This window comes from Dipodomys ordii, unplaced genomic scaffold, assembly GCF_000151885.1.
Source record: "Dipodomys ordii isolate 6190 unplaced genomic scaffold, Dord_2.0 Scaffold47, whole genome shotgun sequence".
In the NCBI taxonomy this organism is placed as follows: domain Eukaryota; kingdom Metazoa; phylum Chordata; class Mammalia; order Rodentia; family Heteromyidae; genus Dipodomys; species Dipodomys ordii.
In genome coordinates, this window is record NW_012267263.1 from 7,688,407 (window position 1) to 7,715,458 (window position 27,052).

General features: G+C 39.6%; 1 protein-coding gene across 3 annotated transcripts; it reads left to right on the plus strand.

Annotated features, from left to right (window-relative positions):
- On the plus strand, positions 1 to 26,909 carry Il18rap (interleukin 18 receptor accessory protein). 3 transcript variants are annotated; one of them, XM_013019699.1, is made up of 11 exons: positions 1 to 131; positions 4,614 to 4,787; positions 5,217 to 5,526; positions 5,623 to 5,809; positions 14,070 to 14,220; positions 15,907 to 15,972; positions 17,482 to 17,605; positions 19,641 to 19,792; positions 20,540 to 20,677; positions 25,055 to 25,228; positions 26,149 to 26,909. In XM_013019699.1, exons 2-11 carry the CDS (start codon positions 4,622 to 4,624, stop codon positions 26,595 to 26,597), a joined length of 1,917 nt encoding a protein of 638 aa, XP_012875153.1. In that variant the 5' UTR covers positions 1 to 131; positions 4,614 to 4,621; the 3' UTR covers positions 26,598 to 26,909. The 3 variants fall into 3 exon arrangements, with proteins under 3 accessions (XP_012875153.1, XP_012875154.1, XP_012875151.1); XM_013019697.1 differs by lacking the exon at positions 1 to 131 and having other exon boundaries at positions 4,107 to 4,787; XM_013019700.1 differs by lacking the exons at positions 1 to 131; positions 20,540 to 20,677 and having other exon boundaries at positions 4,105 to 4,787.
- The last annotated feature ends 143 nt before the right edge of the window (positions 26,910 to 27,052 follow it).

Consider the following 27,052-nt stretch of genomic DNA (forward strand, 5'->3'; position numbering starts at 1 on the left):
CAGAATCAGTCCTGATGATTGCCCACCTCATCCTATTGCAATGTCTTTTGTGAAAGAGGCAGGTAGTAATGATGAAATCAGAAGCATCAAGGTTCTCTACATTGCATATGAATCCTTCAGGTAATGAGCAGGTATGTAAATCATTGTTAATAATGGGGACTACCTCTCAAGCAATGTGAACTTTGGTTGTCATTGGTAAAATGAGAAAGATAATATATACTTTCCCCAGCATAAATTAGTCACATGTTTTTTGTTACTTATCAACTCTTTTACTTCATAAGCAGAGTTTGCATCCTGGTTTGGTTTGAATTATCCAGTGCCCACTACGTAATAAACTCTGCACATCCTTAGGACGCCCTGAACATTTTGATTATAATAGAATATAAGGTAGAACTTAGGCAGTAGATGACCTTAGAAAGATAGACCTTGATAAACAATCCATGTAACCTGGGCTATCCCATGTAACTATGATTTCCAAAATTGCCTTGTCCTTATGCTATTTTATAGCCTGGAATATTTCAACAGCTACTACAACTCATTGTTGGCCCTCTTCCTCAACCTCTTTTCCTTGTCCTTGAATAGAAGTTCTGAAAGTAGGGCTGGAAAGGTGGCTCAGTGGTAGAACGCTTGCCTTGCATGCCAGAGGCCCTGGGTTAGATTCCTCAGCACTACATAAGCAAAAAGAAAAAAGCTGGAAGTGGCACTGTGGCTCAAGTGGTACAGTGCTGGCCTTGAGCTGAAGAGCTGAGGGATAGCGCCCAGGCCCAGAGTTCAGGCCCCACGTCTGGACTGCTCCTCCTCACCCCCCACAAAAAAGAAGTTCCCAAAGTAAATTTATGGGTCACAGAGATTGTGATTATGTTCACATTTGTTAATAATGTTAATTCCACTGTTCTACTTTACAATTTTAATTTCCTAAATTTTTCAAATAACCCTAATGATGCATTTATAACAAGCGTTTCAAGTGATTGCTGTCATCAGAATAATTTGAAAAACACTACCAGAAGCAAGCCATGGCCTACAAACCACCCCAGCTGGCCTGGGTTGAGAGGCCAGCTAGTATGTGAATCCCAGAGGGATTATATGGCATCCCAAGTTTGGGAATTCCTAAGTATTGGCTGTGTTGATAATCAATTTGGTACAGGCTCGGTATTCAGACATGAAATTGCAGAATGATAGCACCAGCGTGATCTCAGCAGTCATCTAGTGATGTGTAGTTCACATGTCAGGAAAGTTTTAAAAAATATTTACCGAATTTCTTGGTTAACCTCCAGAAATTCTCATGCTCCACCTTTAAAATGTAGGAACTGCTGATCTGGTCCATACAATTTATTTAATAGATAAGAAAACTAAAGTCCATAAAAAGTGATTTATCTGGAGTTATACGGGTAGTGAACTGTCATTATAGACTGAGAAGAATTTATATTAACTCCTCCTGAAACATTTCATTTATTCAGTCAATAGAATTAATTTCTATTTTGCATTAGGCATTGTCTTAAGGCCAGGATCTGAAGCAGGATACTCTCTGTTAAAGAGTTCCCAGTTCTTGTCTTCTCATGAAGACAGTGTAAAGGTTACCATTCAACTGCAATGGGAACAAATTCTACAGTGGTTACTGAACTCCTTAAAGAATTCAAGACTGACTGGGAAAGACAGTCTTCATTCCTGCTGGCACAGAGCTTATATTCAGGTTGAAGATGAACTTTTAGAAGTGAAATATTTTCAGGCTGGGTATGGTAGTACATGCCTGCAATCTCAGTACTTACTCAGGAGTCTAAGGCTGGAGGATTGTGAGTTTGAGGCACACATATTATTTAGCAAGATCCTATCTCTGAAAACAAAACAAAACAAAACAGATTTTTAGACAAGGCTGTTTGCAGAAATAAAAGTAAGACAAAATAAAATGAGTAATCAGAGTTTCTGGTTGGAGCCACAGCAAGAAGGGAACAGAGGAAGCTCTAACATGCACTTGGAAAACTACAGTCTGCCAGTAGAAGAAATCAGAGGGATGACCCAAGAGAGTCAAATCCTCCAGGGCTGTGAGCTTGGTGTTTTGAAATCACTTCTCAGTCTTATTGGCAGGGGGAGCCAGTGCATGTTACTTCAGTCTCTGTCTGTAGGAAAGGGTTTGGCTTTAAATCATTGAGTGTTCTTCCAGGGGCCCTGTGGGTGAGAGAAAGGAAGGAGACCTCAGCTTCAAATGTAGGTGTGGAGAGGTATGGCTCAGGTATGGCTCAAGTGGTAGAGCGCCAGCTAATGAGCAAAAGCATTGGATATTGAGTTCTATTTTCAGTCATGAACAAACAACAATAACAACAACAAAGCCTGGTGCCAGTGGCTCACATCAATAATCCTAGCTCCTCAGAAGGCTGAGATCTAAGGATCAAGGTTTGATGCCAGCCCAGGGAAGAAAGGACGTGAGACTGTGATCTCTACTTAACTACTAAAAAAGCCAGAGGTAGAGCTGTGGCTCTTGTGGTAGAGTATTAGTTAGCCTTGAAAAAAAAAGCTCAGGTACAGTTCACAGGCCTAGTTCAAGCCCCAGGACTGGCATAATAATAATAATAATAATAATAATAATAATAATAATAATAATAATAATAATAATGTAGGTGCTCATTCTGCCTTGTTCCTTGACTGTAGTTTTGGTAAAAGGATGGGAATAAAGAAGGCAATGACCCAGTCCCCATGAATGATGGCAGTCACACAAGCCCACCCCTTGAGAGAACAGATAGATTAGCAGCCAGGTGAAAACATCCTGTATCACTTAACTTTGTTAAGTGGTATTAGAGGAAAACCTCCTTCACCCTGACATGGGAGAAGAGGCCTGGGTAGATTTGTCTTGTTACATGTGGCTTTTGTTTAAGATGAGTCTGTCCATCTCTCTCAGCTTTTTGGAGAAATGACTTCATGTACTAGCTCTTCACGTTTACTCCAGTTGAACCTTGTACTCTGTTGATTCAATGCTCTCTCCATGGAATCAGGTTCAAAGCCCTGCCATCTTCTTCAACCAATGTGTAGATAACCATCACATCCCTCCTGCACAGTGTAGCTGGTAGAGAGTATGGCTGTTCCCTACTTCCCACATTGCTGTCTCTCCCCCGACGTCTCACCAGAAGGTTGCCATCCTTTCACTCTAGCTCCCGATGCTGATTTCTTCATGGTCATAGCAACTGGATACTGTTTTAGTCCTTCTCATGCCCAGCTCTTCTGCTGGCTCTGGCATTCTTATCTAGTTTTTCCTCTAAATTGTGTCTGTCCTTACTGTCAGGGTTGTCTCTCTACTCTGCCCTTCTTCTTAGAGGGTTTTCAAATTTTATTTTCCACTGGCTCTGCTTTTGATAGATACCTATCACTTGGTTCTCCCTCAAGTTGCTGCCACCCATACTGAATCCCCCACTCTCTGACCCAGCTGCCCTGGGAATGTTCTCAGTGGATTTCTTGGACAGTTGAAGTTCATGGGTTCTATGAGAGAAGCTTATAATTAATAAATAAGGGAGCTAAAAAATAGAATGGAAGAAAGACAACCTCTTCAGTACATGGTGCTGGCAAAATTGGTTAAACACCTGTAGAAAACTAAAGCTAGATCCTTATATATCACCCTGCATCAGAATCAACTCCAAATGGATCAAAGACCTCAGAGTCAAAGCAGACACCCTAAAAATATTAGAGGAAAGAATAAGAGAAACTCTAGGGCTCCTTGGCACAGGAGCCTTTCGGCACAGGCCGAAATTGTCTTAATAAAGACCCAGAAACACAGCAAATCAAAGGAAGGTTGGACAAATGGGATTGAATAATTAATTCATATTTTGCCATGCTAGGGATCAAACCAGAACCTCATGCATGACAGATAAGTATTTTTCATCGTGCTATGCCATCAGCAAGACATAGGTTATTTCTGTGTTAATGACAATAGTCCAGAATTCTAGCAATACATACCTAAATGAAATACTTTTATTTTCTGTTAAAAAAAGTTAAGTGATAAATATTACCCACTTTTGCTTGATTACCAGTGGTTAAAGTTCCCACAGTCACCCTATCAACATAGAAGACAAACTCACCATGGACATAGCCCTGCGCTGACTTTTGACTCTTCAAGGCAGCTACTTCCTCTTTTATATCTAAGAAGATTATCAGTGACAGATTTTTCATTCTTACTTCTCTAACGTTGATTATAAACTAGCACCATGGCAGACATTCTCAGATTTTATAGCTCGGTGTCTAGATTCTCATAACTGTGAAGAAGATGGTATTTTTATCCAACCTGGGTCATGTCTCAAAGAAAATGTAAACTGAATCCTTTTCATTTTCTTTTCAAATTACTCATGGAAACATGTACATCAAATGGCAAAACAAAGAATTAGGAAACATGGTATTAGGGGAACATGCTGTATGGTACCTGGGCCCAAAGGCTGCTGTGAGCTTGAGTGGTTCTTTCTCCCTTGGATGTGTGAGAACTGCTACACAGGAAAAAGGAAGAGATAGACTCACATCAGTGAAAATGCCCACGCCAAGTGTGGGCATGTGAAAGCCTTCTTGGGTGGTTCCTGTCCTTTCAAAGCTTCCTGTATGACTTGCCTTTGGGTTACTGGTTATGATTTCTCCATTTCTAGTTTTAGAAATGAAAAAGACACCTAGGAAGGAGCTTCAAATCTCCATATACTCTCCTCTGGCCACTGAAGCCATGACAGAAACAAGAAACAAGGGAGAAAGACCCATGCTCTGTTTGAGCTGGATGTTTCTTTGGCTTACCACAGGAGCAAGAATTACAGGATTTGATCTTTCAGGTAGGGGATTTCACTTTTCATGTTAGCACTGTGAGTCTTGTGGTCAAAGTAGAGAGTGGCAAATCAGTACTGTGACCTATTAGAGCATAGGGTTTCCTTCCCATTGTCGAAAAGGGCATGGAGGAGAACTACTGGGTGGCACAGCTTTCAGTTAATATGGAACACTGATGGGCACTCAGTTACCACATCTGGGAACTCAACTGGATCAGCTGAAGAGGAAGGGTTGACAACTAAGATATTGTTCCCTAGAAGTCCAAGCTTCTGTACTGGCTGTACACAAGCCACAGGGTGGGAACACAAACACCAAATTTAAAAAATAAAAGAAGGGAATTTACTACTTGGTTAGGTCAAGCATTATTTGTAAATATAAGTTAGAATTTCAACTTCTAATGAATTTCTATGTTGTTTTGTTTATTATGATTTTTTCAGACTGTTCCACCCAAAAACTCCTTTGGAAATATTCTGCAAAGAGTGAAGAGTTTGTCTTATTTTGTGACTTAACACAGTTGCAAAAATCACATTTCTCCCACAGACATCAACGAAACCCAGAACAGCCATTTTGTAATGGTAGTTCTGATCCAGTAGATATCCAGTGGTATTTACAGTATCAGAATGGAGGGACATTGGAGAAGATTACTAACCAGTACTCTCACATCGCCATTCAGGACAAGAACATGCTTCGCATTTTGAACCCAGAGACGAATAATACTGGCTCATACATTTGCAGAGCCAGGATGAGGTATGTCCCAAATGCATTCTTATGGGTAAACATTCCCCAAATCTTTCATTATCTAGATAAAATGTCTATGTTCACAGGATCTTGTTAATCTCCTAGGAGCCCCCAAGATGTGGCCTGTTGTGTCAAGATAACTGTAGAAGTTAAGCCTCAGATAATTAGACACTGCAAAGATACAGTACAACAAATGCAATACCTCATACTTGGTACCACTGACAACATTTATTGTCCCAGTCTCAACTGTCAAAGTCAAGATGCACAAAGACCAGAGGTGACCTGGTACAGGGTAAGAATGAACTCTCTGAACTTGACCCAAGAGCACTGTTTTTATGTTAACGTCTCAACAGGTATATGGAATTGGGGCATTTAGAATCTGAGGTGTAAGAGCTACCCAGGGACCACCCCTGGGATTCTGTAAGAGACCTGACATTGTAAAACCACTTTGCCCCTAGATAGAAAAAAAGCCTGATAATCATACTAGTAGAATCTTCTTTTATGATCAATACCAGAAAAATGTCTAATATTCAAGTATATTGCAACTAAAATAAGATATAAGCTTACTGACCTGTGAGAGGCCAAATGACAGGTCAGGGGATTTCACTGTCTTTTGAAAGCTATAATCATTGGTGAGGGGAAAGAAACACTTATCAGCAACTATTAAAGGGTTGTGGAAGAAGTAGGAGGGTGATAAACTTCCAAGTAGGAGGACAGTTGGGAAAAAAACAAGAATGATTCTGGATGACAGATGCTTTGCAGAGGTGAGGCGGTGGAGAGTGAGTTCAGTGCTAAGAACAGAAGGGAACAGAGTCAGGTTTCATAAGGATGTTGAGCTATGGACCACAAGTAAGTAAATTTCCACAGGAAAGACATTGCTCATCTCCACTGTGTTTTATAGCTTTTTCAACTGTAGTCAATATGTAAGCATGGTGAGATCATCTTGTCCAACAGAGTCCTATCCCAGCTGAATCTTGGAAAGGAGTCAAAGTTGCCTTCTATCACAATAACTGTTTGAAACACAACTACCATCGAAAAACATGTAAACATTTAAATTTGACTTTATTATATATATCTTAATATATATACTTATAATATAAAAGTATGATTGTGATTTGCTTCTGCTTAATGTTAAAAGAACAATAGTAAGTTATATTTATTTTGTGGTTTCATACACTCCGAAGCCCAACAATGAAAGACTTCTAGAAGTACAGTTATGAAGATATGAATGAGAAGACATTTCCTCACTAGTCTTGAGATTGCATAAGTGGACAGTATTCTTACATTCATTATAAAAATAAGTATACAGACAGGAACTTGTCATTTATGCCTATAATTCTAGCTACTCAGGAGGCTGAGATCAGAGGATCTTGGTTTGAAGTCAGACTTGGCAGGCAAATCCTAGAGACTCTTATCTCATTTAAGCAGCAAAAAGCCAAAAGTAAAGGTGTGGCTCAAGTGGTAGAGTGCCAGCCTTGAGTGAAAAACCTAAGCAGGAGTCTGACTCCTTAAGTTCAAGCCTCAGTACTGGCACAAAAAATAAAGAAAAAATAAAGAGAAAAAGAGAGAGAGGAAAAGAGGGAGAAAGAAAAAAGAGAGAAAACAAAAGATCATGGCCCTGGTCTCATGTTAGCAATTAAAAAATGACATAAGGAATGCTGGCCACAGTACAATTCTTATTTAAGAAACAAGAATTTCACACCTTCAAGAATGAGGTTATTGTTAGGCTCTGGTGGCTTGGCTTACAGCTGTAATCCCAGCTACTCAGGAGGCTGAGATCTAAGGACTGTGGTTCAAAGCTAGCCTGGGCAGGGAATTCTATGAGACTATTTTTTGTATATATTTTTTATTGTAAAGATACTGTTCCAAGGGGTTACAGTTATATAAGTTAGGTAATGAGTACATTTCCTACCTTTCCTGTTCACCTCCCCAACTCCCCACTCTCCCCTTGCCTAAGTTGTAAAGTTCGTTTTCTACATAGTATCTTGCACATCTCATTGTTACAATGGGTCAACCTGTATCCTTATTTCAGCATTTTGTTATTTCCCTTCCACTTCCAAAATTAGAAAAATGTATATATAACATGCAGGGCATCAGAATCAAATACAGTGAAAACAGGGGTTATACCGTTGGGGAAAAACATACAAAAGAAACCAAAAAACCCACATAGTACATTATAAATATATTAAAAACAACAGAAAGAAAGATTAAACCACTTCTGTCCTTATCTTGGGGTTCACTTCGCTTAGCATCATTTTATATGGTCCTATGTACATGGCTTTTGACCTTTTCTGCTTGTCCTAGACATTTTCTCCAATGAACTACCAAAAAAGCCAGAAGTGGCACTATGGCTTAAGAGCACTAGGCTTGAGTAAAAGAAGCTCAGGGACAGAGCTCAGGCCCTGAGTTCAAGCCCTGGAACTGGCATCAAAAAGAAAAAAAAGAGGTTATTGTGGAAAAACAATAGTTCTGTTCATTATTTTCAGTTCTCTTTCAAGAACAAAACTTCCCTCCATTGAAAATATCTGGGATAACAGGTGTCTGACTGTCTAGGTAGGTACTTACTAGGTCAGCAAAGCAGCTACTTCACAGGATAATGCACTTGACTGTTCAAGGTTGTATACTGAAGTGAGCAGTGTTTGCACATGGAATTGATCTCAATCACTCTCTGAATATATTGCCTTTATGAGATCACCTCTAAAGTTGTATGACAGTCACAAAAAAGGAAGCTTTGTTTCACTTCTCTGGGGGTTTTGACAATGAATGTCACAATGTATTTCATGGTGAAGATCAGTTCTCCTAAGAGAGGTGAACAATAGCTGTTGTTAAGTTAGTTTCCTTCTTACACAGCTTTGGGCAGCTCCTGTCTGCCCAAATACATGCTCAAATACATGCACAAGGATTGGTACACATGGTGGGCCACTTGGAAGTCACATAGCTCAGGGTAGCATGTCATCAAAAGTAGACATCGGGCAGGAAGTAACACCTACTAGTCCTTTCCTTTATGATTCCCCCAATGATCACATAGTGGGTAAGCTGCACTTCTGATCATCTTAAAGAGATGAGACACGCTGGAGTAACCTACTGAGGTCAATTCATGGGCTTAGAGTTTCTAGAGCATTCTGATATAGATATAGATATCTATATCTATATCAGAATGTGTGTGTGTGTGTGTGTGTGTGTGTGTGTGAATGCTGGGCTTGAACTCAAGGGCTTTGCTTTCCCTGTTTTTGTTTTTGTTTTTGTTTTTTTTTTGCTCAAGGCTAGCCCTCTACCACTTGAGCCACAGCTCTACTTTCAGTGTTTGGGTGGTTAATTGGAGATGTTTTTCAAGGATTTTCCTTCTAAGATGGCTTTGAACTGTGATTCTCAGATCTTAACCTTTTGAGTAGTTAAGGTAATAGGTGGGAATTACCAATGAACAGTCACAATATTTTTAATAGACATAAAAATTCAGAGCTAGGAATTTTTTTTAAAATTACAGATTGTGAGAAGGTCTTCGCTAGAGATACACCAGACAAGGGTTTCATATCTAAAATATACTTGGAACTTAAAAATTTAAATCACCCAACAACAAATCCTCAAAGAAACAACTGCCCCATAAATAAGTGGACTAAAGACTTAAAGAGAAACTCCTCTGAAGAGGAAAAAAGGATGACCAATAGACACATGAAGAAATGCTCAACCTTTCTAGCCATAAAAAATGCAAATCAAAACAACATTGAGATTCCACCTCACCTCAGGTAGAATGGCTATAATCAAGAACTGTATTAACAACAGATGCTGGAGGGGATGTGGCCAGAAGGGAACCCTACTGCATTGTTGGTGGGAGTGTAAACTTGTTCAACCACTTTGGAAAGTAGTATGGAGGTTCCTCAAAAGACTCCACATAGAGCTCCCCTATGACCCAGCAATTCCACTTTTGGGCATTTACCCGAATGATCACAAACAAGAAGATACTAAAGCTACCAGAACAACTATGCTTATTGCAGCATTATTTACCATAGTTAAGATATGGATGTCCCTCAGTGGATGAATGGATCAAGAAAATGTATATGTACACAATGGAATTCTATGCCTTCATCAGAAAGTATGACATTGCCCCATTGGTTAGGAAATGGAAAGACTTGGAAAAAAATATTAAGTGAAGTAAGCCAGGCCCAAAGAAACATAGGTCCCATGGTTTCCCTTATTCACAAATATTTCCTTCTCCCATTCTGTAGTTGCCTATTCTGATTGCCAGTTGTTTCCTTTTCTGTGCAGACACATTTTAGTTGGGTGCAAACCCATTTGTCTATTTTTTGCTTTGGCCACCTATACTTTGAGGCTTAACCTAAATAAAGGCTTCCCAGAGAAACGGAGAAAAGGGGGAGCTTTTCCTCTGTTTTCTTTTAGCAGCTTGATAACAGTAGCTCTTATATTTAATCTGTTTTGAGCTTCTTATTTATATAAGGTGTGAGAGACTGATCCAATTTCATTCTTTTACATGTCTTCTCCTATCCCTGTGACATTGGAATTCGAATTTTGATGCATATACATTTTTGTCGGGGGGAAGTGAGTTATGAACTCAGGGCCTCAGGCTATGTCTGGGCCATGCTTCTAGTCCTTTGGTGCATGCATTATTTTTGAGATAGGGTTACTTCCTGTCAAGGCACACATCTACCTATTTTATTCTTCTCATCATAGCTGGGATAACAGCTATCCATACACCACTGTATCTAACTTCTTTTATTGAGTTGGAGTTTTATGGGCTTTTTTATGGGCTAGAATCTGGATCCTCTCAGTTTCAACTTCATGATGACATACAGACACTATAATGAGAACCTGTGGGTTGAGAAGAGGTTTTGTGTAATTTTTCTTTGGCTGACTTTGAACCATGATCTTCCAATCTCAGCCTCTCAGGTTACTAGGGAATGAATGTAGGAGCAAACAGGGGAGGGGCTGATACTTTTAGACAAGAAATTTACTCATTACCTTACTTATGTAACTGTAACCCATCTGTATATAACCCTTACAATAAGAAAGAGAGCACTGATGGATGATACAGTTCTCAGCTGATGACCTCAGTGTGATTCTTCTACATATATATGGACCTTAATCCACTACAGACAGTATTGCTAGATTTAGTAAAGAAGGCATCCAGATAGCCTATCAATCATTCAGCTGACAAATATCTTTATTTAACAGGGAGATCATGAAAATATTTTCTCAATTACGTGTACAGTGAAGGTCCACGATGCGCCTCTGATCTCATAGTTCAATTATGGAGATACATGAAATGACGGAGATGATTGTTAGAGAATTCAAGCCAACTGATATTATCTGCCACTTTCTTTCCCAAGTATTCATAAACCATCTGTTTCATAACTTACTCATGATTTTTCCCTTGGGATTGAAATCTGGTCCCTCACCAAAAACTTTTCATAATTAATCATTTTCTATTAAAAGGTAAACACTACTACATAATTTATAAGAAAGTAGAATGTCAGATGATTGGAGCAAGAGCTATATTTATCAAGAACGAACAAATTAAATTTCAGAAGCAGAAAAACAAAAAGGTATATTCAGTGAGTGATGAGCAGCTCATTCTGGTAGGAGTGAAGAGTTCTTAAGTGGTGTAATTAAGACTCGACTGGCAATCAGGACGTGGATGGCTCGTACAATATGGTCATTGGGATCTTATTGCTGTGTTTGAGGTTTACAAGTGCGTTTTGATCCACAGGCCTAGCAGTGGGAACAGAATGAAGGTGACCGATGCCAATGATACATTCACGGAAGAAAATAAAAGAATAAACATTTCATCTGAGGCAGGGAAGGAAATGGCTATGATATTTGGGGTATTTATGGCTCAAAATATTTCACAGTATTTGTCAAGTTGGAGAAAGAGATGGGTACCAATCAGAAGTGGCAGAGAAGGGAGGTATACCGATTTGAACACAATGAGTCTATGATAGAGAATGTTAAAGTGGAAATGAAGACTTGAAGATCACAATGGGAACAATGCAAACCCTGGGAGTTCCATCCGGGTAGGTGGTACAAGTACAAGCAGAAAACCTCCTTTGACTGGATTCCAGGTAGAACCATTCCTAGAGAACAGTATAATATGCCTGAAGCTCCTGGTGCTGTACTGCCTGGCAGTAAAGCTTGGTGAGGAATAGAATAGGACTGTAAGAACTACTCTTATTAGACAAAACAGTAACCACTCTTGCCTCATTTTTAATCCTTTTCTAGTTTCTCCAGGGTTTTGTTGGTCTTCTTTTCTTGCCTCTTGCTATGACTGACACTGTTCACACACAGTACAATTCTGGCCCATCATCACATTTGACCCAGATTCACACAAAGGATGTTTCTCCTTTCCTATTTTGTCCCATGGTCATTTCACATCCACCTGGCTGGCTCAGTCTCTGGCTGTCCTACTGTGATTATATTATTTGAGAATTTTCCCATCCTGGCTAAAAATTTAATTTTTCAATTTCTTTCCTTCAATATTCCCTTTCAATTCTGTCTCATAAAGTCTTAATGATACACCTTAAGCCATATTTTCATAGTTAGAAAACAAAAACCAAGTGCATTTTGTCATTACCCCTTCTCCCTAGTGGGTCCACCTGAGGTAGCCACTAGGGAGATCTTGGCAGCAGCTCTGTACCTTCTCTCTGTTATTTTCTCTTGGTATTTTTGCACAAATCCACTCTAAATTCTGTCCTTTGTATGTTACAATTGTTTTCTAAAGTTAAATTTATGAGGGTTCCCGTTCTCATTTTTTTAGGTGTTCGTGAACCTTGTCTGTCCCCATTTCTCATCTTTGGTTTTCTGCTTTTGTGCAGCTGCCACCCTCTCTGACCTATCTGGCCCTCCTGCCAACCTACTAGAAACTCTTCTTTGGGTTACAGGAACTATAGCAGACACTGATAGTGAAGTCCCCAGTCTCTCAGTCAGGGGCAACATAGAAGTGAAATTCCCCACTAAACACATGACATATAAGAATCAGACACTTTTTGGCTACTTCTGATTTCTCTAATTAGTAGACTCTCATTTGTTTCATCTCCAGAACCTTTGTTTTCTCATTTATAAAATAGGTGCAATTAAAATGTGTAAAACCAAGTCAGAAAATCCTGTGGAAAATTGCATGTGAAAATACAAGGAAAAAAATTACAATCAGCATCTTATCATTTCATTGGTTTGTGGATTCCCCCTTTACTTTTTACTGGAATTCTTCATGTATCAATTAACTATTCTTATTTCCTCCCCAGAGAAGTCTCTTTTTAAGTTTTTAAGCCCACTTATTAATGAGGTGTTTGTTTCTTTGTAGATTTTTTTAATGGGGGGCTTAATTTTTTGACTTCTAGGTATATTTTTTATTGAGGCCCTTGTCTGTTGTATAGTTAGTGAAGATCTCCCAATCTGTGGGCTTTCTATTTATCTTGCTACCTATGTTCTTCGCCATACAGAAGCTCTGCAGTTTAATGTGATCCCATGTATACTGACTTTCTGTGATTTGCCATGTTTCTGGATTTTTATTTGGGAAGTTTTGATATGTGCCAAGAAGTCCTAGTGTATCCCCTATCCCTACCTGTAATATTTTCAGGGTATCTGCTCTTACCTCGAGGTCTTTGATCCATTTGTAGTTGATTCTGGTGCAGGGTGAAACATAAGGATCTAACTTCAGTTTTCTATACGTGAATAGCCAATCTTGCTAGCACCGTTTATTGAAGAGGTTGTCTTTCTCCCATCTGATGATTTTGGCTCCCCTATCAAAGATGAGATGGCCATAGATCTGTGGGATCATTTCTGGGTCTTCCGTTATATTCCATTCCTCAGGTCTATTCATGTACCAGTACCACTCTGCTTAAATTTCTAAGCATTTCCATTCTTAGCCACCAGTCGTTTTTTTTTAAAACTGTCTGATCATGTGACTAGCCTTGAAAACCTTGTTACTTATACTTTCATTTATTCACACATGCTTTACAATGAGTACAGTGGCCATCCCGCTTCACTACTTTTGACAGAGACAAAGAACAAACACACCTATTTTCATAGTTCATTAAGCCTCGCACCTTGGCCTTGCTTTCCACAACTGTGCTTTGCATGAAATGCTCCTAAAGTGATGCTTGCCTGTCATTGGTGGATTCCTATGTATCCTTCAAGGCTCTGAATAGACTCAGGTGTGAGCTAAGCCAGAACTTTCTGAGTGTTCCCTGAGGATGGTACTACAGAATGCCTTATTACTAAGAGGGAAGAGTCTTAGACTGCTTGCTGAGAGAAGGGATCCTCATTTTGTCCAAGACAAACTAGATGTCAAGAAACAAAAGGCTACTTTCAAAAGCTACCGATAAGGAGATGCCTAATTCACACAGTGCCACTTACTGAGAAACTTACAAAACTTACACAAACAGTGTTGAACACCATGTCTTCAGAACTGTGGGATTTCATTATTTAAAACAGAACATCTCCTACCTGGTTCACATGTATGAAGTTTTTCATAGGTTTGATTAATATTTATAAAAAAATTCTCTGGTTAAAGAATAGTATTTACTTTTCACTCCTTAAATTAGAATGGAAAACTCCTCTCTGAAGAAAAGAAAAATTGGATCAAAGTGAAGGAAACATTTGTCTATCACCAGGGCATGTATGTGTGTGACTATACTCAGTCAGATAATACGAGTTCATGGACAGTTAGAGCTGTTGTTCAAGTCAGAACCATTGGTAAGTGAGATTTTTGTCTCAATATTTATCTAAGCTCTAATTGATCAATTACAATTATATCCTGTCCATTTAGGGAGAAAAAGTGACCATGGTTCACTTGAAGTAGAAAACATCAATAATCCTACCTCCCAAGAAGTTTGGAGGGTTTTTGTTTGGTTTGGGATTTTTGCTTTAGTTTTGTTATTGTTAATTTTTAAAGGTTTCACTGGCTACTTTGTGCAAACAAGTTCCAGTAGTGTGGTGAGGGAAGAAATCAGACTCCATAGGAGGTGAGAGGTCGGGGGAAATGAACACCTGAAACTCTTTCACTGGACCTGGCATTGTGGTCTGTGTACACACCTGAAATTTCAGAGACTGAGGATGGAGTGGTAGGATGATAATAGTCTGATGCCAATCCCAGGCAAAAGTATGAGACCCTATGTGCAGAAGAGAGAGACAGTGTGGCTTAAACAGCAAAGTACATGCCTAGCAAACACAGGTTCTAAGTCTGAGCTCCAGATCATTGTTGTTGTACTGAACAGCAACAACAAACAGACAAAAAACAAAAACTCAGGAATATGTCTGAGAAGGAGGGAAAATGCATGAGGCAGGATGTACAATGAAGTCTTTTCTCTTTTTTATTTTTTAACTTTTATTTTACAAAAGTAGTTGTTGTTGAACAAAGGAGTTTATGAGTAAAATGTATCTTTGGCAATGTCACCATCATTTCTCTTTTGCTAAAAGAAACTAGCTAGGCAAGGACAAGTACTGATACAGACAGACAGAGAGAAAGGTATTGTAAAATTATAGATGTAAGGGCTGGGATGTAGCTCAGTGGCAAAGCGCTTACTTACCAAGTGCAACATCTTGGGTTCGATCCCCAGTAGTAAGAAAGAAAAGTCGAAAAAAAATACAGTTAAAAGAAGAAAGTTGATTTTGGGCTGGGAAGGTGGCTCAGTGGTAGAGCACTTGCCTTGCATGCATGAGGCCCTGGGTTCGATTCCTCAGCACCACATAAGAAAAAAGCCGGAAGTGGTGATGTGTGGCTCAAGTGGTAGAGTGCTAGCCTTGAGCTAAAGAGCTGAGGGACAGCGCCCAGGCCCAGAGTTCAGGCCCCACGACCGGACCCCCCCAAAAAATTATAGATGTAAGATCTGTGTGGTGTAAATGAAGAAGAATGTCTGTGAGAATGTTCTGAGAGTGGATGACTTTGATTTTTAAAAAAGATAATAATATAGAACACCTTCAGGAAGAAGTTTAACAGTGGAAGCACAGTTGGAAGTTTATAGGAGGAAAGAGAGGGATACAATAATTAAAGGCTGGACTATTCTGACCCAAACTGTGAGTTTAGGCATGGCGAGGGTGGGCTCAGTCCCAATTGATGTGTGTAGTTTCATGGGTGGGTTTTCTCTTCTATTGGGCTACTCAGCCAGTTGGCATCAGAATGAAATCTTGTAGTAGAAAACAGAGATGGGGATCAAGTCTACACTGGGTGAGCAAATTTGTAATGATGACAATATACACAGGCAGATATGGGTTAAGGAAAAACTAGTATGGCACTCGAAGCTACAAACTAATGTCCCAGTCCTGAAGATTTGGAATCTTAGGTCAATACTTTGATCTCAATGTTTTTGGTTCCATCTCTTCAACTAACAGGCCTTCAGATTTTTTTCAGTGCAAATAATGAGTTTTATTTTCGTCTTTTAGTTGAAGACACCAAGAAGAAACCAGATATTGTGAATCCCATCAAAAACATCTTGGAAGTAGACCTTGGTAAGTTGGGTTGTATCATCACTCCTGAATGACATTCTGCTCTAGTAGCTGGTGTACCTGTTCTTTACAGAGTTGCACTGAACAAGAATGGGCCAATGAGGATTGGTGCTGGTGCATCAATAAGGTTTAGATTCTTCCCAGGAACAAGTGGTTATTAAGATTAGTTAAGTCCATTTGTTATGCCTATAAATTTACCAACTTAAGTAAAATTGACTATGAATATGTTATTTGGTGTGGTCCTTAAGAGAAGTGGAATATTACCAACCCTGCAACAATATATTCTAAAATAGTGTCTGTCCTCTTTGGGGTAGAGGAGAAATTATGTTCCTCATTGTCTCCTTTCATTTTGTCAAGTTCAGCAACACTTATGTGTTCGCACAGTCAGGTAAGAATTGTTGGGTTTGAGACCACATTAATGGGTGATTGGTCTAATAAAATAGGTGGTGCCTTCCATACTAGTAAAAGATGCATTATGGTCAAGAAATGTTACTGCTGTGGAATAAGTCACTAGGTGGCAGTAGTGGTATGTCTTGAGGGTAGAAGTAGAAAACCACAAGAATGGAAGGAAGAAAGAAGGGAGAAAAAAAAAAACTAACCCCAAACATATTGGTAAGTAACATACAATATTAGTGACCTTTAAATAATGTTGGGAATACAATAAGTTGAAAAGATACTCATCCGTGTAATTTTAGGGATGGATTCTGAGTTTGAGGCACAGCATATCTGGACATTCCTTCTAGGGGCTATTGAAAAGTGGATAGTTCCAAAGGATGCTTGCACATGTATAGTGCGTTTTCAGAGAAACAGCTGAGCATCTAATAATTTCTTCTTTAAACAACATAGTTTACCAACGCCACAATGTTCATTGTATTTACAAGTATTAGTTAATACTGCTATATTTTCTACATATTTTTTGAGAGACCAGGATGTGAACATAGGACCTCTCACTTGTTAGACAACTGGTCTACCACTAGGACCATGTGCCCAGATTTACTACGTTTTAGTTGGTTTCCAGACAAGGTCATTTACTTTATTCCTTGGCATAGACTATGATTTTCCTATCTCCATTTCTCATGTACCTGAGATTATAGGTGTGAGCAATTTATTGCTTTTTGTGGTTTATTTTTAGGATAGATTTTTGCATTAACTTTGGCTAGGAAATGTCCTTGACATTCTCCCTCCCTCTCCCTCTCTCCCTTTTTCTCTCTCGTGCTTTCCCTAGTTCCTAGTTTCTTTGCAGGACCCTCAGGACCCTTAGTTATATGATCCTGTTTATCTTCATGCTAAAAACATTCCATCACATGTTTAAGATATAAGCATTTCCATAAGGGATGATCACATATGGTCATGTGCACCTACATGGGACATGTAGCTATGTGGTCACGTTTAGCACCCCAGTGTCACCTGCAGACATGGCTGTATCATTATAAATCCTGTGCTTACCTCTTCCTCCTGTCACAAGACAGTGTTCTTACATACTTCCTGTTTTCTCTGACTTTTTCATGTCAGGAAAGCCTTTCGTCCTGCCCTGCAAAGTACGATTTGGCTTCCAAAGGGACTTTCGACCTATCATAAGGTGGTACAGCAGGAATTCCACCCAGGAGTGGGAAATCCCACTATGTGAGGAGAAAAGGTAAGCAAAAACAAACAAACAAACAAGAAAATAGAACAAAAACTATGGAATTTTCTCTTTGTAGCCCACCTTTACATATGGCTAAAATATACCTACACAGTGGATTTAGTAGGGTTACCTCTAGCACCAACTAGTGGTGAACATAAAAATTGAAAATGCAATATGCTAATTTTAAATCTGGGGTGGGGAGCATGAGACCATAGGATAACAGTCATATGTAACATTTAAGTCCAATCCCATAAGATTGTACCACTCCGTGATATCACAACATCTTAACTTGATATAAACACTCTCTGATGTTTATGTGTCATGAGATCATCTCAGGCTACATTGAAGTTTTTTTTTTCCCCCAAAACTATTGTACTGTTTTGGTGTTCCAGTTATTTTTAAGAGCATGCTCAGCATGTGCTCTAGCAGTGAGTTATATACCCAGAGCCCTAAAGTGGATTTAAAGCTCAGTGTCATGTGGTTGCTTTAAGAATTGAGCTAGCCTACTAACAGACATACTGACACAAGCTGCTGGAATGTAAGGAGCACATCCAGCAAATAGGAAAGGTGTTTCTACCAGGCACATCACCCTCACTTGCACTAGTACAAGTGTTGTGAGCTCACTGTGTTGTGAATTCAGGGATCCAACATTTCAGAATCATTAACAGTGTAAACATTCCACTGGAAATGGCAGCGATGAGCCAAAGCATTTTAAGCTGGGAGTTGAGTTTCAAGTAAGTTACCTGTCTTTAAATACTGAACAGACACTTAGGAGAAACCAGACTCTGCTTCTTGTTCTCTGTAGTATGAAACTCAAATCAGTGGGCAAGGTTCACTGGTGGATAGTTAAGTAAATAGAACGGGATATTAGATATTCAGGGCCATCCAGGGCCCCCCAAAGCAAGCGCAGTTCTCTGAAGTTTTGGATCTCATTCTGTGTGACATGCCCTAGGATGGCATAGCTTCAGCCATTTCCCAGCTATGTGATCCAGGGTTGCTCATTCACCTTCTGGGCCGGCCATGTCATGGCCAAGTTAGGATGCTCAGATGATTACTTTGTAGGGTTTGGTGAGGAGTAAGGGAAATGGAACAATCCATACTCCTTGATTAGAAGAACATCTGACATATGCTAGGTCCTTAGCATGGATTATTTTTATGTTATTCTTCAGTTATTGTTATTAACTGTTGCCAAGCGGAATTGTTTAATTTTTTTTATTGTTATTATAAAGGTGATGTACAGAAGGATTATAGTTACATAAATCAGGTAATAACAATAGTACCCTTTCCCTTGCTTTCTCTTAGTTTTTCCCTCCCATCCCCACCCACAAATTGTATAGCTCATTTTCAACATAGTGTCTGGTGAGTACACTGCTACCTTTGTTCACTTTTTTTCCCTCTAGTTCTGGGCTCTCCTTTACCCTCCCAAAGTCAGCTAAACCAACAAACAATACAAAAAAAATAAAATGAAAACAACAAAGAAAAAAAACCTTTTGTTCCATCTCCTGAAGTTCATTTTGATACATATTATTTCATGTGATCAGAGCAAGGGGACTTCTTTTGTTTAATTTTTATTATAAAGGTGATGAACAGAGGTTTTACAGTTACATAAGTCAGGAAACAATTACATTTCTTTTTCAACAGTGTCGCCCCTTCCCTCATTTTCTCCCAGGTTTTCCCTCCTGATCCCCCTCCCCATAAATTATATAGTGTATTTTCAACATAGTGTTTAGTGGGTTTCACTGCTGAATTAGTTTACCCTTTGTCCCACCATTTCTGTGCTTCCTGTGGGGGGGGGGATTCTTGCATAAGGAACTCACACAAGAGCTACAATTAAGTTAAATCATAGTGCAAATGCTTATCAGAGTTAACAACTTAACCAAGAATGATATTTCTATTCTATTTTTTATGTCTTCTCTATCATGTTATATTATTTATTTCACAGTTCTTCTCAAAGCCAAACGGTTATCTGCTTGTAAGTGCTAAAAAACATTACCAAGGCATCTGTTTGTGTTGTTGAATAGATGTGGAATTTCCTCTTCTTTCCTAGAATTCAATTGGCTCCCAAGGAAGAAGAAATTGAAGGTGTTATCTGCTTGAAAGAAGTCAAAAAGAAACATCTGAGCAGAAAGTTTGTTTGTTTTGCCCAGAACTCCATTGGCAACATAACCAAGACCATCCAACTGACGGAAAAGAAGGGAGGTGAGCCTGGGTGATTATCCCAAAATGCATGTAACTACCTTCCTCCAAAAGGGGAAATGGCTTTCCAAAAAAATAGGGACAATAATAATAGGTAAATATTTCCTACCTATTGGACAAAGAGTCAGCCCAAGTAAAACCTTGGCCAAAGTCATACAAGTAGTAAAATGTATGTTCTAGAGCTAGTTTTCTTAGCTAATCCTCTAGGAATATCATTCCCTCATTCCTTCGTCCATTTATTCATTCATTTATTCAATCACTCACTCTTACTTATTCACATAGTTCATTCGCTCGTTCACTCAACTCAATTCATCCATTTATCCTATAGATACACCCAGGGACCTTAGGTAGCAGTAGTTAGGTAACAGTACCTTAGGTAGTAGTACTCAGACCTTGTTCCCTTCCCAGGCTGGCTTTCAGAGATCACGATGAATTCATATGTTGATGAGTGGGGGAGGGAGGAAAAAGGGAGTCATCTTGATTAGTGTTCCAAAGTTTATGTGTATGTCACAAATCATTGAAATTTCCAGGAAGCAATAGCTTTCAAAAATTTTTTTCAGCAAGATGCTCAGAGAAGTTAATATGATGTAATCATTCATCTACTCAGTAAATTGATAACTATAGTGCAATTGATGATGATGGAGTAAGAACTGGTGCTGAGCAAGACAGACCCTCAGTGTAGGCATCAGTGTGATCTTGCCCAGCAATAGTGCCTCAGTGCTGGCTCACAGTTCCTGTGTCTCCCCCTAGTGGTGTTCGTGTACATCCTGCTTGTCACCATCATCACTCTGGTGGGCTTACTGGTGGCAAGTGCTCTCCTCTACATCTACTGGATTGAAATAGTGCTTCTATGCCGAACCTACCAGAACAAGGATGAGACTCTTGGGGGTAAGATCAGCCCAACATGCCATCCTCTGTTGTTTCCCTCATCACTTAGTAAGACCAGAACAACAGACATGCCCTCACTACCCATTGGCTTCATTTCCTTGGATCTGCCATAGGACGTCTTACTGGCTTCCTGCCATCTAGGATAGACAATGAGGGAGAAGCCCAAGAAATGGACATTCAAGCGGGGGGAGAGACAAATGGATAGAGGAAGGGCCAGCAAATCCAGCCATAGCCAATGTACATATGTGACAATGGACCATGAAATTGAGGCTGTGGGTGAAGTTGGGGAAAATGGAAAGGAATAATAGAAGGGATAACATTGATCAAGATGCATTATATTTATAAATGAATTTGTTGAATCAAAACCATTTTGCATAATTAAGTAAAGATGAAAAGAAAAGAAGAAAGAGGTGGATATTTCCTGAATGATAAAGACAGTACTCCGAGTATGATACTTTAAGTATGGTGGCCATATACCAAAAAAGCCTAGGAAAACAAGTTTTTGCTCATTACAGTTTACCAGGCACCTTGTAGAGGATGCTACCATGGTAGTTGTGAGACTCAAGAATATTCTCTTAGATAGACCAGCCTAAGACAATATAGCAAATGATTTCTCTGTATCCTTATCTCCCTTCCAAAGTAGGACTTGTACTAGCATTAATTGACAAAGCCACTATGAGATATCATTGAGGTAAAACAAAGCATTTAGAATAGTACCTTCATGTATAGGAAAACCAGGAATATATCATCAAATACTATTCTTTGGAGACAGGAGTGCATTTAGGCTATATTGGTAACTGTCACAGGGAAAAAAGCAGATGAGGAAAGGTGATAAAGATGGGGCTACACTTCCAATTGAACCCTGGGAGCCATTAGAGTGTATCTTTGGGCCCAAGCCGTCTGGCTTAAGAGATCTTATTAGCTGAGAGGGACTGGTCTGAAAAGCAGGAAGAGGGGAGAAGGCAAAAGGAGGGTAATGAGGGTGAATGTGGCCAAAGAACACTGTATGAATAAATGAAAATAAGATAATGAAACCCATTAGAAGTTGTAAAAGAGCCCAGCACTGGTGGCTTACAGCTGCAGTCCTCAGAAGGCAAGATCTGATGATTCTGCCAGAGAAGCCCATGAGACTCTTATTTCTAATTAACCACAATAAAGCACAGCAAAACTGTGGTTTGAGTGGTAGAATACCAGCTTTGAGAGAAAAAGATTCGAGTTAGAGCACAAGGTTCTGAGTTCAAGCCCTAATATACTCTCTCTCTCTCTCTCTCTCTCTCTCTCTCTCGCACACACACACACACACACACACACACACAGAGTTGTAAAAGAAGAAAAAAAAGAGACAAGAAATATAAAATGCTAGGGGACTCACCATAGGTCCACCAAATAAAATTCCTTTTTAACAAGATGAAAAAAGAGAGTTTCTTTAACTGTTTCCTCAGTTAGACTCATCTGTAATCTAGGGGCTTTAGAATGGTGCAAATAGCCAATAAATTGTACGTTGAGCAAAATTCAAGTCCTATTACTGTTATTAGAGTATTACGGTCATAATGTACATGAATGCTTGCTTCCTTAGAACAGAAGAGCCGCATTTGTGTTGTTTTTCCTAGTCTTGGAATTCTTGGGCTAGAAGATTTGCAGTTTTAAAGAATGATTCTGTTGGTTTGGAGGTAGCAGATTCCCTTTCTACTGAAATTCAGGGACAAACCACCTAAGTGGCTGGGAGATCTGCCCAAACCCCAGTAACTTTCCCAAGTGGAGAATCCAATAAGATTGCTGGGCAAAGAGGGAGTAAGAAATGTGCCAGGGCCCAGCATTCAGTCCGCAGCACCAAACAAATAAACAAACACAAACAAACCCTCTCAAAAAGCAAACAAAAGAAAGCAGTTACATCTGTCTTTAAGCTAAAAATTAATAACACTTTAGAAATCAAGGTAAAGGTGTTTGTGATGTACAGAGGGGTTACAGTTACATAAGTCAGGTAATGAGTACATTTCTTTTTGAACAATGTCACTCCTTCCCTCCCTCTCTCCCAGTTTTTCCCTCTCATCTCCACCCACAAGTTGTGTGACTAGTGAGTAACACTGCTGCATTTGTTCACTCTTTGTCCCTCCATTTCTGTGACCCCTTAACCTTCCAATGATAGATAAACCTCTTGTTTACTTTTCTTGGGGTTCATTTTGGCTAATATTATTTTATATTAATATCCACATAGCTATTGAGCAAGGGTATTTTTAAAAGCAGCTTTCCTCAATGGAGCAAGTTAGCTAAGCCATGTCTTCATTGTTTTCGTAAGCTGCTTCATATTTCTTTTACTAGCATGTCATTTTCCTTAGGATTCTGAAGCTGTGTTGAAGAAGAGTTGCTCAAAAAGAGAAACATTTAAATGAGTCTTTTCTCTTACTTGTACGTGCTAACAGGGTCTGAAGACAGATGTCTTCAGCTCAGATGTCTTTCAAGCACGGTGCTACACCACCCTCTGCTGGCCAAATGATATTTTCCAACAAAATCATTAAAGCTAATGCTGAGCACCTGAAATTAATTCACAAGAGAGCATTAAATGTTGGAATTGTACTGCCTAACAGCCTCAGCCTCCAACTATTTGCAATAATGCTATGGGAAGTTTTTCATCCCAAATGTCTATTCCCAGTTAATTCTTTAGCATGCCCCAGTGATTACTGAGCCTTTGTAATAATATAATCAATAGAGTCTTATGAAACTTTTAAAAAATGTTCTAAATCACATCCTATACATTTAGTTTTCCATCTAGAAGGGAGGGGACTAGATATGATTCAGACACAAAGCATGTAACCCTTAACAGCCTTCATAGGAGCTATTTTCCTCAGATTTTTTATTTTTATTTTTGTCTGTCATGGGGCTTGAACTCAGGGCTTTGGCACTATCCCTGAATTTTTCTGCTCCAGGCTAGTACTCTATCAGTTTGAGCCACAGGTCCACTTCTGGATTTCTGGTGGTTAATTGGAAATAAGAAACTCACAGACTTTCTTACACTGGTGGCTTTGAACCAGGATCCTAAGATTTCAGCCTCCTGAGTAGCTAGGATTGCAGGCATGATCACTACCTCGCTTTATTTTTATTTTTGATGGCACTAAGGAACTCAGGCTTGCTAGGCAAATACTTTATCATTTGAACTAGGCCTCCAGTTCTTTTTTATGTTAGGTAATTCCTTTACTTTTATTTATGTTTTTATTGTGAAAATACTATACAGAGGGATTGCAGTTACATGAGCAAGGTAATGAGTATATTTCTTATCAAGTATTTTTGCCTCCTCCTCCAGTTCTTTTACTTTTAGTTTGTTTTCCAAATAGGGTTTCACATTTGGCCTGAGTAGGCCTTGGACTGGGATCCACCTCCCTTCACCTACAGAGAAACTGGGATTATAGGTGTGTATCACCACACCCAGTACGTGCTAATCTTAAATATGTTGATTAAAATAAAAGTAGAGTCATGCATCAGTTTCCTTAGGCAGTTTTGTCTTTGTGTAAATATAATAAGGTGTGTTTACATGATCACATAGGTCACTGTACACCTAGGGAATAGGCTATCTAGTGTGTATATCTATATCTATAATCTACAAGTACAATATATACAGTTATATACAGTAATATACAATTATATTACATACTATATACTATACTATATATTGTAATAACATACTATAATTCTATGTCATGTGTTATATGATGTGTATTTGATAACCCATTGCTAACTTATGAATGTATTTTCACCAGTGTGACCACAAACACACGGAAAGTGTATAGCACTATGGCATTTTGATTACCTCAGCAGTACTGAGTGATGAGGGAATTTTCCATTGCTATTTTAAACTCATGGAACCACTGTCACATATACAGTCCATTATTGACCTAAGAGTTACTAGATTTACTGTAAATTTACTGTTGCATCTCTAAGGTGCTCTGTGCTGAGGCTTTGCAGTACCTTGCTCACTGGAGATTATCATGCTCTGATGGAGCTGATGCCTCTTTGATCTGTAACTAACAAGACAGAAACACAGCAGCTGCAAAGAAAATGCAGAGGCCCTCCTGAGTACATGCAATTGAATCAAAGGAGGCCCCGGCTGTTTGATCCAACTCCAGTGGAGGCATAGAAGTACTTCATAAAGTAGAATTGAATTTGGAGCAGGCAATGGATGCTGCTCATCAGTGTGATTTGGGAGTGGACACACCTGCTCTTCTTCCTTTTAAAAATCCACTTTATAAGGATTCTAGATCTCACTTCTAACCCATTTAGCATATGCTTCAAACATCTGTAGGTGTACCATGGTGTAGGTAAAGAAATGCACTTGCTTGCCTTTTTGTTGTTGTTGTTAACTTCTCATTGTTCCTTTTTCTTCAGATAAGAAGGAATTTGATGCTTTCGTGTCCTATGCAAAATTGAACTCTTTGGAGAATGAGGCCTCTTCTGATCTGAGTGAGGAACACTTGGCTTTGAATCTGTTTCCTGAAGTTTTGGAAAACAAATATGGATATACTTTGTGTTTGCTTGAACGAGATGTGGCTCCAGGTGGAGGTAGGTTCTACATGCCAACAGAGAGAGAGAGAGACAGACAGAGAGAGGAGGGAGGAGGGAGAGTGGGAGGGAAAGAGGGAGAGAGAGAGGAGAGAGAGGGGGAGGAAGGGAGAGAGAGGAGAGAGAGGGGAGAAAGGGATGGAGGGAGGGAGAATTGAGAGAGAGGAGAGAGGGGGGAGAGTGGGAGGGAGGGAGGAAGAGAGAGAGAGAGAGAGAAAGAATGAGAGAGAGAGAGAGTTCCAAAAGGCCAGTTCTCCAAGTGCTTTCTGGTCTTGTTGGTGGTTTCATGGAAGGCTTATATTATCTTACACCTCAGTGCAGAGAGCCATGTTCAAGCCATAATCTCTCATCAACAACAAACAATATATTCCAGAAGAATACAAAAATCCAACCCTCCCCCTCAATATTGGGCCAGAGGAAGGACATCTAAAACAAAGAGACTTTTCCTGCTCCTTCACAGGTGTCATCTGAAGTCAGTGGCCCTCATGGCTTTTGTAACTCTGCCTAGTACTACGTGGAACAGATGTTTAAGCTAGGAGGTGCCCATCAGATAACCAGGTTTCCCCTGCTATATGGCATCCAACTCTCATAAATCTGCTCCTCCTCAGACACTCTCATTCCCACAGGAGTCTGGGATATCCAATGACCTCTAGTAACCTTGACTACCTACTTCCAATGAGCTTTGCTCCTAGAGGAAACGACAACTTAGGACAGGCACATACATTTGAGGGTCATTAGATTCTAGAATGTGTCCTCAATTGACTGGGGTGACATAGTAACAGCGATAGGAAAGCCATATCTCCTTTCTTGTTTACCTAATAGTGTTCATTACAGGGAATGCCTGGGTAGATCTGGGAGTGTCAAGGTGATTATAACTAAAGCTTTGACAATATCAATCACAAATAATTCCTTTATTCCAGTGTATACAGAAGACATCGTGAGCATTATTAAGAAGAGTAGAAGAGGGATATTTATCCTGAGCCCCAACTACATCAATGGACCCACAACTTTTGAACTACAAGCAGCAGTGAATCTTGCCTTGGATGATCAAACCCTGAAACTGATATTAATTAAGTTCTGTTCTTTCCAAGAGCCAGAGTCTCTACCTTATCTTGTCAAAAAAGCTCTCCGGGTCTTACCCACAGTCACTTGGAGAGGCTTAAAATCAGTTCGTCCCAATTCCAGGTTCTGGACCCAAATGCATTACCACATGCCTGTGAAAAAGAGAAAGAGTCAAGCAGAACCAGCTCAGAACTCTTTCACGGGGGTTTCCTCTGGAAAGGCCTGGGTGAACCAGGAACCAAGGAGAGGAGCTCCCATCCCAGGAAACGGTGATCCAGTCGGGATCCCCTTTCTCCCCAGCTCCTGAGGGGAGAGGTTCTGGCAGGCCAAAGGTCCTGTTTGGACCAGGATAACAGCGAATGGAGTCTTGAGCAAGCTCCACAAGCAATTGAACAAGACTGAGGATGAGGTTTAAGCCTTTAATTTTCTGGTCTGGACAGAGGGATATGGATTCATTTGAAATACATTTGGAGCTTGACACACCCCAAGATTTTCCAAGTACCCTGAGTTGAATCCTCAGATACAGCCACTGCTGCTTTTAGGCTATAGACTATCAGACATCTAATGCATGTGGTGTATTTCCATTTGCATGTATTTGCAATCAAATAAATATTATTTTCTTTAACACATGTGATTTAAACTCTGCCTGAAACTTTTCTGTAAAGAACATAATTCTTGTTTTGTTTCAGGTCTACCTATCAACTGTAGAGGACAGAAGGGGACACTAATGCGACCTAGAATAGACAGGGCTGTAGTTAGTCC